The sequence below is a fragment of the Oryx dammah genome, unplaced genomic scaffold (assembly GCF_014754425.2).
Source record: "Oryx dammah isolate SB20612 unplaced genomic scaffold, SCBI_Odam_1.1 HiC_scaffold_23, whole genome shotgun sequence".
Lineage (NCBI taxonomy): Eukaryota > Metazoa > Chordata > Mammalia > Artiodactyla > Bovidae > Oryx > Oryx dammah.
The window spans coordinates 80,049,679-80,067,056 of NW_024070207.1; the positions used below are offsets into that span (position 1 = coordinate 80,049,679).

General features: G+C 39.4%; 1 protein-coding gene across 1 annotated transcript in view; it reads left to right on the forward strand.

The window, feature by feature from the left end:
- Window positions 1–17,378, forward strand: part of CLCN5 (chloride voltage-gated channel 5) — a 192,969-nt gene that overhangs the window by 135,043 nt on the left and 40,548 nt on the right. The window contains exon 3 of the mRNA XM_040265974.1: window positions 6,895–7,041. Coding sequence (XP_040121908.1) covers window positions 6,895–7,041 — 147 coding nt within the window. The remainder of the gene's footprint in view (window positions 1–6,894; window positions 7,042–17,378) is intronic.

Here is a 17,378-nt window from a genome sequence, read left to right on the forward strand (position 1 = left end):
ATTTAAACTCTTTGTTCCTCTTGTATCCTCCCTTTCCCACATTTGTGGTACCTGGCATATATTGCTTACACAGAATGCCACGTGCAGGTAAACAGTTTTTGTTCTTGAGCAAAAATGAGAAATAGAACATTTTGTTGTTTCTTCATGCTTGTTAGCATTGGAGTATGTGGTATATTTTATATTTTTATTTGAGGGGTCATATGTATCATACTGGGGCTTCCCTGGTGGCTCAGAGGTTAAAGCATCTGCCTAAAATGCGGGAGACCCGGGTTCGATCCCTGGGTCGGGAAGATCCCCTGGAGAAGGAAATGGCAACCCACTCCAGTATTCTTGCCTGGAGAATCCCATGGAGGGAGGAGTCTGGTAATTCCATGGAGGGAGAAGCCTGGTAGGCTACAGTCTACGGGGTCGCAAAGAGTTGGACATGACTGAGCTACTTCACGTCACTTCATGTATCATACTACTCATTGGTTTATATACTTGTTTTGCCAAATGGGCTAGTTGAGATGGAAATATTAATTTATTCATACCAACGTGTGTCACTGTCATTAGTTAAACAAGATCCTAGTACACCAGAATGTGGTACCACCTCACACGAGTCAGAATAGCCCTCATTAAAAAGTCTACAAGCAATAAATGCTGGAGAGGTTGTGGAGAAAAGGAAACCCTCCTATACTTACTGGTGGAAATGCAAACTGGTGCAGCCACTATGGAGGAGGGAGGTTCCTTAGAAAACTAAAAATAGAATTACCATGTGATCCAGCAATCCCTGGAATATACCCGGTCAATACTATAATTCAGAAAGATACGTATGCACCCCCATATTCATAGCTGTTCACAATAGCCAAAACATGGAAAAAACCTAAATGTCCATCAACACATGAATGGATAAAGAAGACGTTGTGTGTGTGTGTGTGTGTGTGTGTGTGTGTGTGTATGTGTGTGTGTGTATATATATCATGGAATACTACAGTCATAGAAAGAATGAAATAATGCCATTTGCAGCAACATGAATGCAACTAGACATTATTATACTAAGTGAAGTAAGTCAGAAAGAGAAAGACAAATGCCATATGATATCATTTATATGTGGAATCTAAAATATGACACAATGAACTTATATGCAAAACAGAAGCAAATTCATAGACATAGAGAATGGACTTGTGTATGCCAAGGGGGATGGGGGAGGGAGAGGGACGGACTGGGAGTTTGGGGTTGGTGGATGCAAACTATTACATTTAGAACGGATAAACAGCAAGGTCCTATAGTATCACATGGGGACTATCCTCAATGTCCTAGGATAAACCATAATGGAAAAGAATATTTAAAAAGAATGTATATATGTGTATAACTGAATCACTTTGCTGTATAGCAGAGTGGCACAACATGGTATATCAACTATATTTAAATTTTTTAAAAAGATGCTGTTAATAGTATGCCATACCACCAATTAGCACCATCTCACCCCATCCCTACCTGGCTCTTTCAGTGCAGGGAATATTTTCTGTTCCTCCTTTCCCTCACTCTTTCCTCCTCCATCCCAAATCACCTGCATTGAAACTGGAAGTAGCAAACTGCCTTCCTAGTCCTTTCATCCTGTATATTCCAGTCCACTGCTGCCACCACACACACTTACTTCCTAAAATTATTTTCTTCATATTGCTCCTCAAAACCTATGGAGACTCCATTTTGGCTTCCCAGGCACTTCATCATCTATCTCCATCCATTTGCTCACAGACAGTTACCCTGTCCTTTGTTGTTGTTGTTGTTTAGTTGATAAGTCGTGTCTGACTCTTTCGCGACCGCATGGACTGTAGCCTGCCAGGCTCCTCTCTATGGGATTTCCCAGGCAAGAATACTGGAATGGGTTGCCATTTCCTTCTCCAGGGGATCTTCCCAACCCAGGGATTGAACCTGCGTCTCCTACATTGCAGGCGGATTCTCTACCAGCTGAACCACAAGGGAAGCCCAAGAACACTGGAGTGGGTAGCCTATCCCTTTAGGGGAATTGAACTGGGGTTTCCTGCATTGCAGGCAGATTCTTTACCAACTGAGCTATTACTCTCCGACTAGATCACAAATTCCTTGAGAGCAGTGACAGGGTAACAATTGCTTTTTGTATCCTTAATCCTCTTCCCTCATAGTTGAAGACATAGATTTATTGAGTGTTGGCTACATAAATATGTTGATTGACTAACACCCTTCCTCCCCAACTAGAATCCTCCTCAAATAAGCGTTTATTGAATACCTTCTCTGGAACAACACTAGAGTTGTTGAGACAACAGAAGTGAGAAGGATATGGTGTAGTCACAAGACTCAAGTAGAAGAGCTTATGCAATCAGCATTGATGTCTGAACAAAGGGGGCTTTGAGGGAAAAGCCTGTTTGAGCTGGCCCTAGATGGATTGAAGGGGATTTCACCAGGCTGAAAAGAGGATGGCGGCTGGATGGGATTTCAGCTAGAATATCTGGACCTGATGAGCAAAGGCACGGAGATGTAGAAGTACAGGGCCTATGTGGAGTATAACAAATCTGTGGCAAGAGATAAGTGTGTCTGGGAAGATGGGATCTAGCTTTGATAGGGCTCTGAATGCCATACTAAAAAAATGTAAACTTGACCCAGAGGCAATGGGAACCAGTTATGATTTTAAGCAAGAAGGTGACAAAAGGCACTGAAAATGTCAGCTATGTAATGCAGATATCAACCAAACAACATTTTTCCTTGTTTACCCTCCCCTATAGCCCTCCACTGTGTGACAAGCCCTATAGTAATCCATTAGTTAGGATAATAAAATAAATCCCCTTTGTTCCTGGTCTACCCTAAATTCTGGCTGACCTCATGCATGTGACCATCTAGAGATTTGATTTATTCCAGATGTACCATTCTCTGGACTGTATCTCATAGTGAAGCCCCAAAGTATTATGGAGAGAGCAATAGGCTTGGAGTTCAGCTAAATGCAGGATCAAATCTCAACTGTAGTAACTTTACATTATTTCCTCAGTATTCTGCTGCCTTAACTTTTCTTATGGAACTGTTTTATATCTGCAAAATAAAACCAAAGACTACCATAATGTATTGTCCACAGGCAAGATACCACTTTGAGTTTTACTGATTATGGTTATTTTCTCTGTTGAACCCCCAGTCTGTTGCATCTGTTTTGCTTGATCTGCTTGGTTCTTATACTTTTCTTTTGTTGATACTTTATTTCTATATGCTTATTAAGGAAGCACTTTATAACCCAAACACTGAACCAGATAACTGCTGCAGGAAATGTTTGAAATGAGGCAGCTCAATTTAGCCAGATTGTTCTGTGTCAGTGGGTTACAGGAAGGAGTTTGTAAGGCCCCTATGGGGAAATGGAAAAGTTTTCCAGCTTCTCCTTTGTTGAGTCTTCATCTTGTAGTGTCATTATTTTGTTTTAATGAATTCCCAGAACAATAGATACACCCTCTGAAAATATGACTACAGGACATATTCCAAAGCCAAATATAAATTATTTTTGGACTCCTCATACTTTTTCTTCCTATGATTTGTGTGGCTAATGTAGAATTGCTGGAACTGTGTATTTTAAATCATTTCCTGGATGAAACATGTAACCAGTGAAGAGAGAGGGAAAGGATTCTGCATCGTTTTGCAAATTTTTTTTGCCTACTTTTCAGTGCTAGTCAGTGGAATTCATGGGTGTTGGATGAATTTAAACAGAAAGAAAATCTCTCGAGTTCTCATCAGCTAAAATGGTGCTCATTTTCTGTTAAGATTTCTAGAAACCTGGAATACCTACTGTTAAGATTGAGTGCTTTTATAGGTTTGTTGAACATAGTAAATCCCAGAGTTAGACAAATATTAAGTGCAGATATTGACTCTGATGCCATCTGCATTTAAAAGGGAAAGTTGATGTGAGGGGTGAGAGCAGGGAACATGCCTCGTTTGGAGGTTATTATTTGTATTTAGGTTAAGGTTATTTCTGCTTGTTTCTGATCTTCATCCTGTTGAGTTTGAAACAGCAAAAGAAGTGTATAGGGAGTTCTTGGGAATTTAGTTTCTGGAGCTTAAGATAGAGATGAGAGCTAGAGATATAGGTTTCCTTAAAGGATAAGGATACTCAGAGTAAGGCACTGAAATCTGTTATCTCAGTCAGATCCAGAGAAAAGTAGAGAAACTTTTTTCTGAAATAAAGAGTAAAGACAATTCCTGAATGACAGAGGGAAGACTGAGAGATTCAGTTTCCTGTGTGTCTTTATTGTTGTTGTTCAGTCACTAAGTTGTGTCCAACTCTTTGCAACCCCATGGATGGCAGCATGCCAGGCTCCTCCATCCTATATTATCTCCCAGAGTTTGCTCAAATTCATGTCCATTGAGTTGGTGACGCCATCCAACCATCTCATCTTCTGCTGATCCCTTCTCCCTTCTGCCTTCAGTCTTTCCCAGCATCAGGGTCTTTTCCAGTGAGTCAGTTCTTTGCATCAGGTAGACAAAGTATTGGAGCTTCAGCATCAGTCCTTCCAATGACTATTCAGGGTTGATTTCCTTTAGGATTGACTGGTTTGATCTCTTTGCTGTCCAAGGGACTCTCAAGAGTCTTCTCCAGCACCACAGTTCAAAAGCATCATTTCTTGGACACTCAGCCTCCTTTATAGTCCAACTGTCACATCCATACATGACTAGTGGAAAAACCATAGCTTTGACTAGACAGACCTTTGTCAACAAAGTGATGTCTGCTTTTTAATATACTGTCTAGGTTTGTCATATATAGCTTTTATTCCAAGGATCAAGTGTCTTTTAATTTCATGGCTTCAGCCACCATCTGCACTGATTTTGGAGCCCAAGAAAATAAAATCTGTCACTACTTCCACTTTTTCTCCTTCTATTTTCCATGAAGTGATGGAACCAGAAGCCATGATCTTAGTTTTTTGAGTGTTGAGTTTCAAGCCAGCTTTTTCCCTCTCCTCTTTAACCCTCATCAAGAGGCTCTTTAGTTCCTCTTCACTTTCTGCCATCAGAGTGGTATAATCTCCATATCTGAGGTTGTTGATATTTATCCTGGTAAATCTCGATTCCAGCTTGTGATTCATCCAGGCTGGCATTTTGCAGGATGTACTCTGCATATAAGTTAAATAAGCAGGGTGACAATATACAGCCTTGATATACTCCTTTCCCAGTTTTGAACCAGTCCGCTTTTCTATGTTCGGTTTGAACTATTGCTTCTTGACCTGCATACAGGTTTCTCAGGAGGCAGGTAAGGTGGTCTAGTATTCCCATCTCTTTAAGAATTTTCCACAGTTCGTTGTGATCTACTCAGTCAAAGGCTTTAGTGTAGTCAATGAAGCAGAAGTAGATGTTTTTTCTAGAATTCCCTTGCTTTTTCTCTGATCCAGCAGATGTTGGCAGTTTGATCTCTGGTTTCTCTGCCTTTTCTAAATCCAGCTTGTACATCTTGAAGTTCTTAGTTCATATAATACTGAAGCCTCGCTTGAAAGATTTTGAGGATAACCTTGCTAACATATGAAAAGAGTGCAGTTGTACTGTAATTTGAACATTCTTTGGCATTGTCTTTCTTTGAGATTGGAATGAAAACTGACCTTTTCCAGTCCTGTAGCCACTTCTGGGCTTTCCAAATTTGCTAGCATATGCAGTGCAGCACTTTTTATAGCATCATCTTCTAGGATTTGAAAATAGTTCAGCTGGAATTCTATCACCTTCTCTAGTTTTGTTTGTAGTGATGCTTCCTAAGGCCTACTTGACTTCAAACTCCAGGATGTCTGGCTCTAGGTGAATGACCACACCATCATGACTATCTGGATCATTAACACCTTTTTGGTACAATTTTTCTGTGTATTTTTGCCACCTCTTCTTAATCTCTTCTGCTTCTGTTAAGTCCTTACTGTTTTTATCCTTTATTGTGCCTTCTTGGAACTACATTGCCTTCTTGCATTTCTTTCTCTTTGAGTAGGTTTTGGTCACTACCTCCTGTACAGTGTTACAAACCTTTGTCCATAGTTCCTCTAGTACTCTATCAGATCTAATCTCTTGAATCTATTCATCGCCTCCACTGTATAATCCTAAGGGATTTGATTTAGTTCGTGTCTGAATGGCCTAGTGTTTTCCCTACTTTCTTTAATTTGAGCCTGAATTTTGCAATATGGAGCTCATGATCTGAGCCACAGTCAGCCCCAGGTCTTGATTTTGCTGACTGTATAGAGGTTCTCCATCTTTGGCTGCAAAGAATATAATCAATCTGATTTTGTTATTGTCCATCTGGTGATGTCCATGTGGAGAATTGTCTCTTGTGTTACATGGTAAGGGTAGCAGTGCATTATATCTGGAGGGTAACTGAATATGTTAAGTAGATTGCATGTCTATATTATTTAAATAATAACATAAAATAAGACATATGAATAAATGGTAACCCAAAAGGTGAAGACTACCTAAATGTCTAGCAACTGATAAATGAATCAATAAAATGTGGTATATCCATACAATGGATATTATTTAGTCCTGAAAAGAAATGTAGACTGATACATATTACAGCATGGTTGAGCCTTGAAAAAAATATGAGCAGTGAAAGAAGCCAGACACAAAGGGCACATACTATATGATTATATTTATATGAAATATCCAGAATTAGCAAATCCACAGACAGAAAATAGAGGTTATAAGGAGCTGGGGTAAGAGGGAGAAGGGAAGTTACGTTTATTGCATAGTGAGATTCTGTGTGAGATGATGAAAAATTTCTGGAAATGAAGAGTGATGATGATTGCATGTCATTGTAAATGTGCTGAATGCTATCGACTTGGCAGTTTAAAGTGGTTTAAGTGTATTTACCACACACAAAAAAGAATAAGCAGTAAGGGGTTTAGAACTCACTGTAATAAACCTGTTTTTCTTTTTGTGCAGGAGCCATGGATCACAGAGGCTTTCATCAGGGGAGTTTCAATAGCTTCCAAAGTAGCTCCAGTGATGAAGACTTGATGGACATACCAGGGACAGCCATGGATTTCTCCATGAGAGATGATGTTCCTCCTTTAGATGGAGAAATAGAAGGTATTATTACTCCTGATGATAATTATCTTTTGCAAAATTATTTCTAATGTATATACAATAATATTAATTTATCTACTTGTACCCAATCCTGTGAGTTTTAACATGTGCTTAGATTACTTGTAACCCCTCCCACCAACAAGATATAGAATAGTTCAACACTTCCAAAGAATTCCTTCTTATTACCCTTTGCACTCAGACCTTCCCTACCCCCAACCCCCGGTAACCACTGATTTGTTCTCTGGCCCATAGTTTTTCCTTATTGAGAATGTCATATACATGGAGTCACATAGTATGTCAACTTTTTATTTTGTATTTTTGTGCTGAGTCTTCGTTGCTGCGTGTGGGCTTTCTCTAGTTGAGGCAAGTGGGGGCTGCTCTTCGTTGTGGTGCATGGGCTTCTCATTGTGGTGGTTTCTCTTGTTGTGACACACGGGCCCTAGAGCATGCAGGCTTAAGTAGTTGCAACTCTCGGTCTCTAGAGTGCAGGCTCATTAGTTATGGTGCACAGACTTAGTTGCTCCGCAGCCTGTGGGATCTTCCTGGACCAGGGATCAAACACGTGTCTCCTGCATTTGCAGGCGGATTCTTAACCACTGGACCACCAAGGAAGACCAGTAGGTCCACTTTGAGACTGACTTCATTTACTCAGCTTAATGCTTTGGAGATTCACCCAAGTTGTTCATTCCTTGCTGAATAGTATACCCCAGAGTGAAATCCCTGAATAATGTGATAAATGTGTGCTGAACTTTATAAGAAGCTGCTGAACCATTTTCCAGAGTAGCTGTACCATTTTGCATCTGAGCTAGCCACATTTGGTAGGTAGTTCCACTTGTCCTGCATTCTCCACAGCTGTTGGTATTTTCAATAATTTTTTAAATTTTCCTTTATTTTACAATATTTTAACCATTCTAACAGCTATGTAGTGTTATCTCATGATGGTTTAATTTCATTTTCCTAATGGCTTATGATTTTGAACATCATTTCATGTGCATATTTGCCAAATTTATATCCTCTTTGATGAAATGTCTGTTCAAATCCTTTCCCCCTTTTATAATTTTTTTTTTATTATCTGGAATATATATATGAAAGGAGAATTCCTCTTATGTATTGTTTGGTTGTCCAGTAATGTCATTCTTTTCATTGGCTACATATAATTTCATGGGATAGCTGTAGCATAGTTTATTTAAGCTTCTATTGATGCACATTTCAGTTGTTTACAATATTTTCCTATTTGTGTGTGTATGTGTGTGGGGGGGTGTGTATCTTTTAACTGTATGAGAGCATTTTTGTAGCATGAGTGTGTAAGAGTATATATTTCCCCACCACCTTACTGGTACTAAATATTATAATTATTTTTTCATCTTTACAATATGGTGAAATAAATATATCTCCATTACTTTAATTTTCACTTTTTTAAATTAATGAGCTTGAGCATATTTTCATGTTTATTAACCATTTAAATTTCTTTTTCTGGGGAATTCCCTGGTGGTCCATTGGTTCAGACTTCACATTCTCACCGCCAGGAGCCTGGGTTCAGTCCCTGGTTGAGGAACTAAGCCCCATGACATGGCCAAAAAAAATTCTTTTTCTGAAAGTTTCCTGTTCATACGATGTTCCTGTTTTTCTAAGGGGCTATCTTATTTTTTTATAAGAGCCCTTTATAGCTCAGTTGGTAAAGAATCTGCCTGCGATGCAGGAGACCCCAGTTTGATTCCTGGGCTGGGAAAGGGATAGGTTACCCACTCCAGTATTCTTGATCTTCCCTTGTGTCTTAGCTGATAAAGAATCTGCCTGCAATGTGGGAGACCTGGCTTAGATCCCTGGGTTGGGAAGATCCCCTGGAGAAGGGAAAGGCTATCCTCTTCAGTATTCTGGCCTGGAGAATTCCATGGACTAAGTCCATAGGGTCACAAAGAGTCAGACACGACTAAGCGACTTTCACTTTATATTATTCTTCTTAATCTTTTGTCTAATGTAGGTTGAAAATATATGTTTTTCTCTTCCTGGTTTGCCTTTGTTAGCTTTGTTTTTTTAATCTTCAAATATTTTAAACTTTGTATATAGCTAGGTATATAACCCTTTTGTATCTGCTGAGTTTCTTGTTATAATTAGAAAGGACTGCATCACTTTAAGATTAAATTTATGTACTTACTTAAAATTGTTGTCTGTTTCTTTAAGTTACTGGGATTGCCATTCTCAAAGTAAAGTCAGGGGGCAAGAAACTACTGTTAGAATTCATTATTTAGCAAATTTGTATTAAGGGCATATGACATTGCAGATAGTTTTCTAGGTTCTGGGAATTAGCAAGGCTTTAAGGCACCATACCTGCCTTCATGAAGTTGATTCTAGCTAGCCTAACAGAAACATAACTATTTATGACAGTATCTATCTCTTAGAGTTGTTTTCAGGATTAAATGAGATAATAATATATAAAATCCTTATGTACCTGGCATCAAGTTAATGCTCAATAAAATGTTATCTATCATCATCATCATTATTTTATATCTATTATAACCCTATATTATAAGTGCTATAGCTCTTATAAGAACTTAGCAGAGGACGCATTCTGTGTGTGTGTGTGTGTGTGTGTGTGTGTGTGTGTAGGACTGGAAAAAATTTCACAGAAAAGGTGTGTTTGAGAAGGGCCTTGGAAGATAAGTTACTTGGTAGGAGGAAGAGCATTCAAGGCAGAAAGTAAGCTTTTACAGAGCAGCAAACATAATATACAGAGGTGTAAAATGGAAGATATAAGCCTAAATAAATAAATTTGGGTCTTGAAAGTCATGCTGAGAAGTTTGAATGAACCTTATTGTCACTGTGAGGACAAACTCTTTCACATACTCATCGAGCACCTGCTATGAACCAGGTACTGCTATAGGCACTAGGAATACAGTGGCTGGATTAACATAGATAAGATCCAAGCTGATCTGGAATTTAGATCTAGTTGGATAAATAAACAGACAGATTATCTAGTTAATTATCACAATAGATGATAACTGGGAATAATACTGTGGTTGGAATGATCAGGGAAGGCTTCTCTGAGGAGAGGCAAACAACTTGGGATGCATATACCAGTATGAAAAACATGGATTCAAAAGGATAACAAGGGGCTTTCCTGGTAGCTCAGTGGTAAAGAATCTGCCTGCCAGTGCAGGAGACACAGGTTTGATCCCTGATCCAAAAAGATCCCACGTGATGTGGAGTAGCTAAGCCCCTGCACCACAACTATTGAGTCTGTGCTCTAGAGCCTGGGAGCCACAACTACTGAGCCTACATGCCCTACAGCCCCTTCTCTGCAACAAGAGAAATCACTGTAATGAGAAGCCCACACGCTGCAACTAGAGAGTAACCTCCACTCCCCACAACTAGACAAGAGCTTGCACAGCAATGAAGACCCTGCAAAGCCAAAAATAAATGAATGAGTAAACAAAAAATTTAAAAAAAGATAAAGAAATTTGCCTGGTTAAGTTACCTCAGGGCAGTAACAGTAGAAGAGAGCCCTTGAATTTAAAGTTCATAAGAGAGAGGTACTCATAGCTTAGTATTTGGTGGCTTTTTCTATTTGCCTACTAATATAAAAGGAACATTTGTGTATCATGTCCATTTATGTGTAGTTATAACCATAATGAATCAGTTATGTCAATTACTGGCTCTACTGAAGTGGTCAGTTAGGGTATCTGTTAACTTAAATTGGCTACCTCTACTTAAGCCTTCTGGCTAAACCAGAGTAGTTTAGTTATCATCATTGCTTTTAATGAAAAATGATTTCATATGGCATCTATATGACCAAAGCACTTTTTGTGTGTTCATATTGCTCTCGTTAGGTGGTGGGGTGAATATCCATTATTTTCATTTAATAAACTAGAAAACTGAGGCAGGCAAGATTTTGACCTTGCTTATGATTGTAGAATATGGTTTTACATGAGTAGTCCTTCACTTTTCACTATCCTTCACAGGAGAATTACTACTTGTGGTTTCCAGAGTCTGACCACGTAATAATGAAGCTGTTTTCCATTAACCACGCACAAAAATCAGTCCACTTACAATACTCTGTAATGATATAATTTTCTTGCTTTGCTTTTTAGTTGTTCTTACTTTAATGTTTTCACACAGCATTTCCTAATGATCATGACAACAGCAATAGAAGAGAAAGGTCATAAAGTCCTTGATATTTGGTGGTGAAACTGTGCATAAAATATTACATTTTGAACCAGGCACAATAGCACGTACTAAAAAGATTAGTTAAAAGGAACTTGAAAGGCAGTAGAAGTGGTTCTTGCTTTCCAGATGGCTGGAGGGGCTGATTTATGAGGAATGAATAAATAAATTATGCATGGCACGGTTAAATGCATCTGAGGTAGTGTTATAGTAGTCTGTAAATTACAAGAAACATAAACACAGAGATCTGAATGAACGGGAGGGGGAGGCAAATAGAAAAAGGGTTTGAGTAACAGGAAAAAATTCAGAGCTATTCTCGTAGTCCATCTGTTCTCACTTGCCTGCCTCCGCAGCCTGGAACTCCTTGTCAGCAATTCAGTCATGCATGAGTTCAGTATTTTATGGAATACCCAGATATGAACTGTGCTGTTGTGGTAATGTTCTTCGGTACCCTTCTTCCTCTCACTTCCTCATCTTTCTACCTAGCCTGCCTTGCTGCTATTCCCTAACTGTAGAATGAAGAGATTTCTGGCAGAAAGTGCAGCACAGGCAGAGGAAGCAGCAGCAGGAGAGACCCTTTTCTGCTTAATAAACAGAGGCTGTGAGTCTGGGGCATGAGACTCAAGGGTGGGGATGGCGACAGTTGGAGCAAGAAATAGGTTGGGAGAGCTTTTAGACCTTACCTTGTCACCAAGCAGTTACCAAATGATTTAAAAGCAGAGGAATGATGTGATTAGATCGATGTTTTAGAGAATGTATGGCAGTGTGGAGGATGGATTCAGGGGAAGGGTATGCTGGAGACTGGAAGACCATTAAACTGTTAGTTTTGAACAATCTAGGCAAAAGAGCAAGGCCTGAATTAAGACAGCAGGAATGGAGATGGAGGAGGAATAAGTCCTGGAGAAATTTTGGAGTGAGCATCAATAAGACCAATTAGATGTGGAGAATAGACCAGAAACGTCAGAGATAACTTACAAGCCCAGGTGGAGGATAGGCAGGCCATTTCTCCCTCGCATGTGAGCACATGCCCAGACCACCCCTGCCAGCCTCAGCATAAGCTCCTGATGTCCCAGGGAAGGGGAAAAAAAACTCTTTTAAAATGAAAACTATGACAGTGCGTGAAATACACCATGGAAGCTGTGAAACAGTTCTATTTGTTCTGCCCCACTGTAAAAAAACAAAACAAAAAACAAACAATAACAACAACCAAAAAACCAGAATGGAGAAACCTACCATCATCATTTCAGTTAGGTTCTCCCCAAACTGACTCAAGCAATTTGTGGGCATGGTGCAAGAAGGAGAAGGAAATGGAATTTGGGATCCATCACCCTCAAGATATTCAAACTTCCCTAAACACTTAGCCTAGTAATAGAAGTAGCAGCAGCAGCAGTGGTAGTAGTAGTACTTAGTAATAGTGTTAGCCACTCAGTCGTGTCCGACTCTCTGCAACCCCATGGAATCCACCAGGCTCCTCTGTCCATGGGATCCTCCAGGCAAGAACACTGGAGTGATTTGCCATTCCCTTCTCCAGGGGATCTTCCCGACCCAGGGATCGAACCCCCATCTCTTGCAATGTAGGCAGATTTTTAAAACACTTAGCCTACGAGAATGGCAATCGTTATTGCTGCTTTTTGAGCTTGAAAAAAGAGTGACTGATATCAGAAGCTCTGTGGAGCCATAAACTTTACCTGTTTTATATGCTGAACCCATAAAATGGGGTGTATGGTGATGGTCCACAGGCTTTAAAGGCTTTAAAGTTTCCTTAATGAGAAAATACCTGGTCAGATTTTAGAATGTACACCCCGTAATCTCTCCCCCATTTATATGTTTATATTGTTGTCTTTTTTTTTTAGTCAGAAAACACTTTTATTTATTTTTAATTTTTTTTAAATTTTACTTTACAATATTGTGTTGGTTTTGCCATACATCAACATGAATCTGCCACGGGTGTACGCGTGTTCCCAATCCTGAACTTCCCTCCCACCTCCCTTCCCATACCATCTCTGTGGGTCATCCCAGTACACCAGCCCCAAGCATCCTGTATCCTGCATCGAACCTGGTCTGGCGATTCATTTCTTATATGATATCATACATGTTTCAATGCCATTCTCCCAAATCATCCCACCCTCTCCCTCTCCCACAGAGTCCAAAAGACTGTTCTATACATCTGTGTCTCTTTTCCTATCTCGCATACAGGGTTATCATTACCATCTTTCTAAATTCCATATATATATGTTAATATACTGTATTGGTGTTTTTCTTTCTGGCTTACACTCTGTATAATCGGCTCCAGTTTCATCCACCTCATTAGAACTGATTCAAATGTATTCTTTTTAATGGCTAATACTCCATTGTGTATATGTACCACAGCTTTCTTATCCATTCATCTGCTGATGGACATCTAGGTTGCTTCCACGTCCTGGCTATTATAAACAGTGCTGCGATGAACATTGGGGTACACGTGTCTCTTTCAATTCTGGTTTCCTCAGTGTGTATGCCCAACAATGGGATTGCTGGGTCATAAGGCAGTTCTATTTCCAGTTTTTTAAGGAATCTCCACACTGATCTCCTTAGTGGCTGTACTAGTTTGCATTCCCACCAACAGTATAAGAGGGTTCCCTTTTCTCCACACCCTCTCCAGCATTTATTGCTTGTAAACTTTTGTATCGCAGCCATTCTGACTGGTGTGAAATGGTACTTCGTTGTGGTTTTGATTTGCATTTCTCTGATAATGAATGATGTTGAGCATCTTTTCATGTGTTTGCTAGCCATCTGTATGTCTTCTTTGGAGAAATGTCTATTTAGTTCTTTGGCCCATTCTTAAGTATATGTTTTATTTGGATCTACTGAGTTTTTACCCAGTGTCCCATCCAGGATACATTACATTTTATCATTGTGTCTCCTTGAGCCCCTCTTGGCTGTGATGGTTTCTTAGACTTCCTTTCTATTTGGTGATCTTGACAGTTTTGAGGAGTACTGGCCAGGTGATTTGTTTGATGCTTTTCTCATAATTAGACTGAGGCTTGGGGTAGAAGACTAGAGGTAAAATGTCTTTCTTACCACATTCATATCAAAGGTATATGCCGTCAGTATGACTCATGACTGCTGATGTTCACCTTGATCACTTGGATGAGGTGGTATTTATCCATTTTTTCGACTGTGAAGTTACACTTTTTTTCATCCTTTTCATATTGTGTTCTTTGGAAGGAAGTCACTGCATAGCTGACACTTAAGAATAAGGAAGTTATTCTCTACCTCCTTGTAGGTAGAGTAAAGATACTATTTGGAATTGTTCTTCATTAGAGATTTCTCTATTATCTCCCAGTTATTTATTCAATCATTTATTTATAACAGTAGGGACTCATTTGTTAATACTTTGGACTATAATCCATTATTATTTATTTTATTTAAATTTTTCTAGCTGTGCACTCAAAGCTCTTTCAGTTGGCTCTGTTTCCCTTTGACATACCCCTGTCACTGTGGAGGTTTCTTGAGCACTTACTTACTTTTTGGTACAACATACTCCAGGCCCATGTTATGTATTTCCTGACTCAGTCCTAGAATCAGCCATTTCTCCAAGGAGCCCTGGTTCCTTTCAGTGGAGGTTGGCATTAGAAACCAAGATCTGGGCATTCAGTGTGCTTTTTTCTATTGGGGTGTTGTTGATTCTAGGCTCTCTCAGTAAGGAAATACAAATATATGTGTATACTGACCTACATATTTAACTATCTGCATCTATATTAAGCTAAACATGAGATCATACTGATGTCTCTAATTCTAATCCATTAACACATGGTTCATTCTTGCCTTCTTCCCTTACTTGTCTGTACCTTCCCCTTAAGGTAGTGAAAAACATGGCTCTCACCATCCACCATCCAATTTTTAACTGTTCATTTCTAATGTACATGCATGGATTTCAAATTGTTAACCCATATCCTTCATGGGAAACTACTTTATCAACTAGAATAAAGCACTTATTACAAAATTCCTTTTGCCTTACAAAATTCCTTTTGCCTTTAGTTTTAAAAAACTCCATTTCTAGTTACTTGGGTCAGCATCTTTTCATTTTACTCCTTTTAGTGAGGCTGTTTCACAAATTTGTAATATAATTAGATTCTTTTGTCACTTAATGCATTCCATCCTGGGACTTTTTTTAGAATTGCATACATTAAGGTTCACTCTTTGTGCTGTAAAGCTCTATAGATTTTGATAAGTACATGGTGGCATGTATCTACTATTACAGTATCATGCAGAATAGTTTCACTGCCCTGAGAAATCCCATATCTTACCTATTCAGTGTTCTTCCTTCTGAGCCCCTGGCAACCATCAGTCCATTTTCATCTTCATAAATTTGTCTTTTCCAGGATATCTTTGGGCTTCCTGGGTGGCTCAGCCAGTAAATAATCTGCCTGCAGTGCAGGAGACGTGGGTTTGATCCCTGGGTCAGGAAGATCCCCTGGAGAAGGGAATAGCTACCCATTCCAGTATTCTTGCCTGGAAAGTCCCATGGACAGAGGAGCTATAGTCCATGGGGGTCTCAAAGAGTTGGATACAACTGAGTGACTAACACTTTGAGAGTTTCTTTATAAACGGAATCATACAGTGTGTAGGCTTTTCAGATTGGCTTCTTTCATTTAGCAATATGCATTTAAGGCTCTTCTATGTCTTTGTGTAGATTGATAGCTCATTCCTTTTCATTGCTGAATAATATTCCATTGTCCAGCTATACCACAGTTAGTCTATTTATTCACCTACCTACTGCATAACATCTTGGTTTCTTCCAACTTTTGACAATTATGACTAAAGCTGCTACAAATATCTGTGTGCAAGCTTTCCCATAGGCATAAGTTTTCAAGTCAGTTGGGTAAATATATGGGTGTGTGATTTCTGGATTATGTGATAAAACTTTTTAGTTTTATGAGAAATTGCCAAACTGTCTTCTAAAGTGGGTGTGCCATTTTGTTTCCCCATTGACAATGATTGATAGTTCCTGTAACTCCATATACTTTCAAGCAGTTGGTATTGTCAGTGTTTTAGATTTTAGCCATTCTAATAGGTGTGCAGTGGGATCTCATTGTTAATTTGCATTACCCTGATGACAAATGATGATGAGCATCTTTCCATTTGCTGTTTGCCATCTGTATGTCTTCTTTGGTGAGGGTAAGATCTTTTGATTTTAGATCTTCTTTTCTAATATATACATTTAATACTATAAATTTCTAAGGACTGCTTTTGCTGTATCCCACAAATTTTGTTATGTTGTATTTTCATTTTCACTTCAAAATATTTGAAAATTCATCTTGAGAGGTCTTTAGCCCAAGGATTATTTGCAAGCGTGTTGCTTAATTTCCAGGTATTTTGGCATTTTCCAGCTATTTTTCTGTAGGTTTCTAGTTTAATTCTCTTGTGTTAAGATTTATGTTAAACTGGTTAGGAGTTGGGCTGTGTTTAATGTTTGGTGTAATTATTGGTGCTAGGGGGCTAAATCTCTCTAGTGTCCTTGTTTTTGTCTCTTTTCTCTTGACTGAGCTTCCTTAAGCACCACCCCATTCTGTATCTTGCAGCTGTAATTCACTGTTATTAAGTATGAAAGTGAAAGCATTAGTCACTCAGTCGTGTCCAACTCTTTGTGATCCCATGGACTATAGCCCACCAGGCTCCTCTGTCTATGGGATTTCCCAGGCAAGAATACTGGAGTGAGTTGCCATTCCCTTCTCCAGGGGATCTTCTCAACCCAGGGATGGAACACAGGTCTCCTGCATTGCTGCTGGATTCTTTACCTTCTGAGCCAGTATACGGGAGCCCTATTGGTATGGTGGTATGGTATGGGGGAATAGGTTATTTTATAATTTTCTGATTAAATCGCAGTGTCTGTTGGACCTGTGTTTTGTATTTGACCTTCACAAAATATAATCCAGTGGTATGGCATTTTGTTTTCCCTGCCCCCTACTCCTGTCAGCATTTCCAACCCATTTCCAGGAAGCCCAGACCCCTACTGACTTTGCTTTTTTTTCCCTTAGGTGAGATTAGGAGGCTGGAGTGGGGACTGGAGAGGGAAGAATGCCCTTCCCCGACCTGGGATAAGTGTTAGTGGCTCAGTCGTGCCCGAGTCTTTGCGACCCCATGGACTGCAGCCCACCAGGCTCCTCCGTCCATGAGATTTTCCAGGCAAGGATACT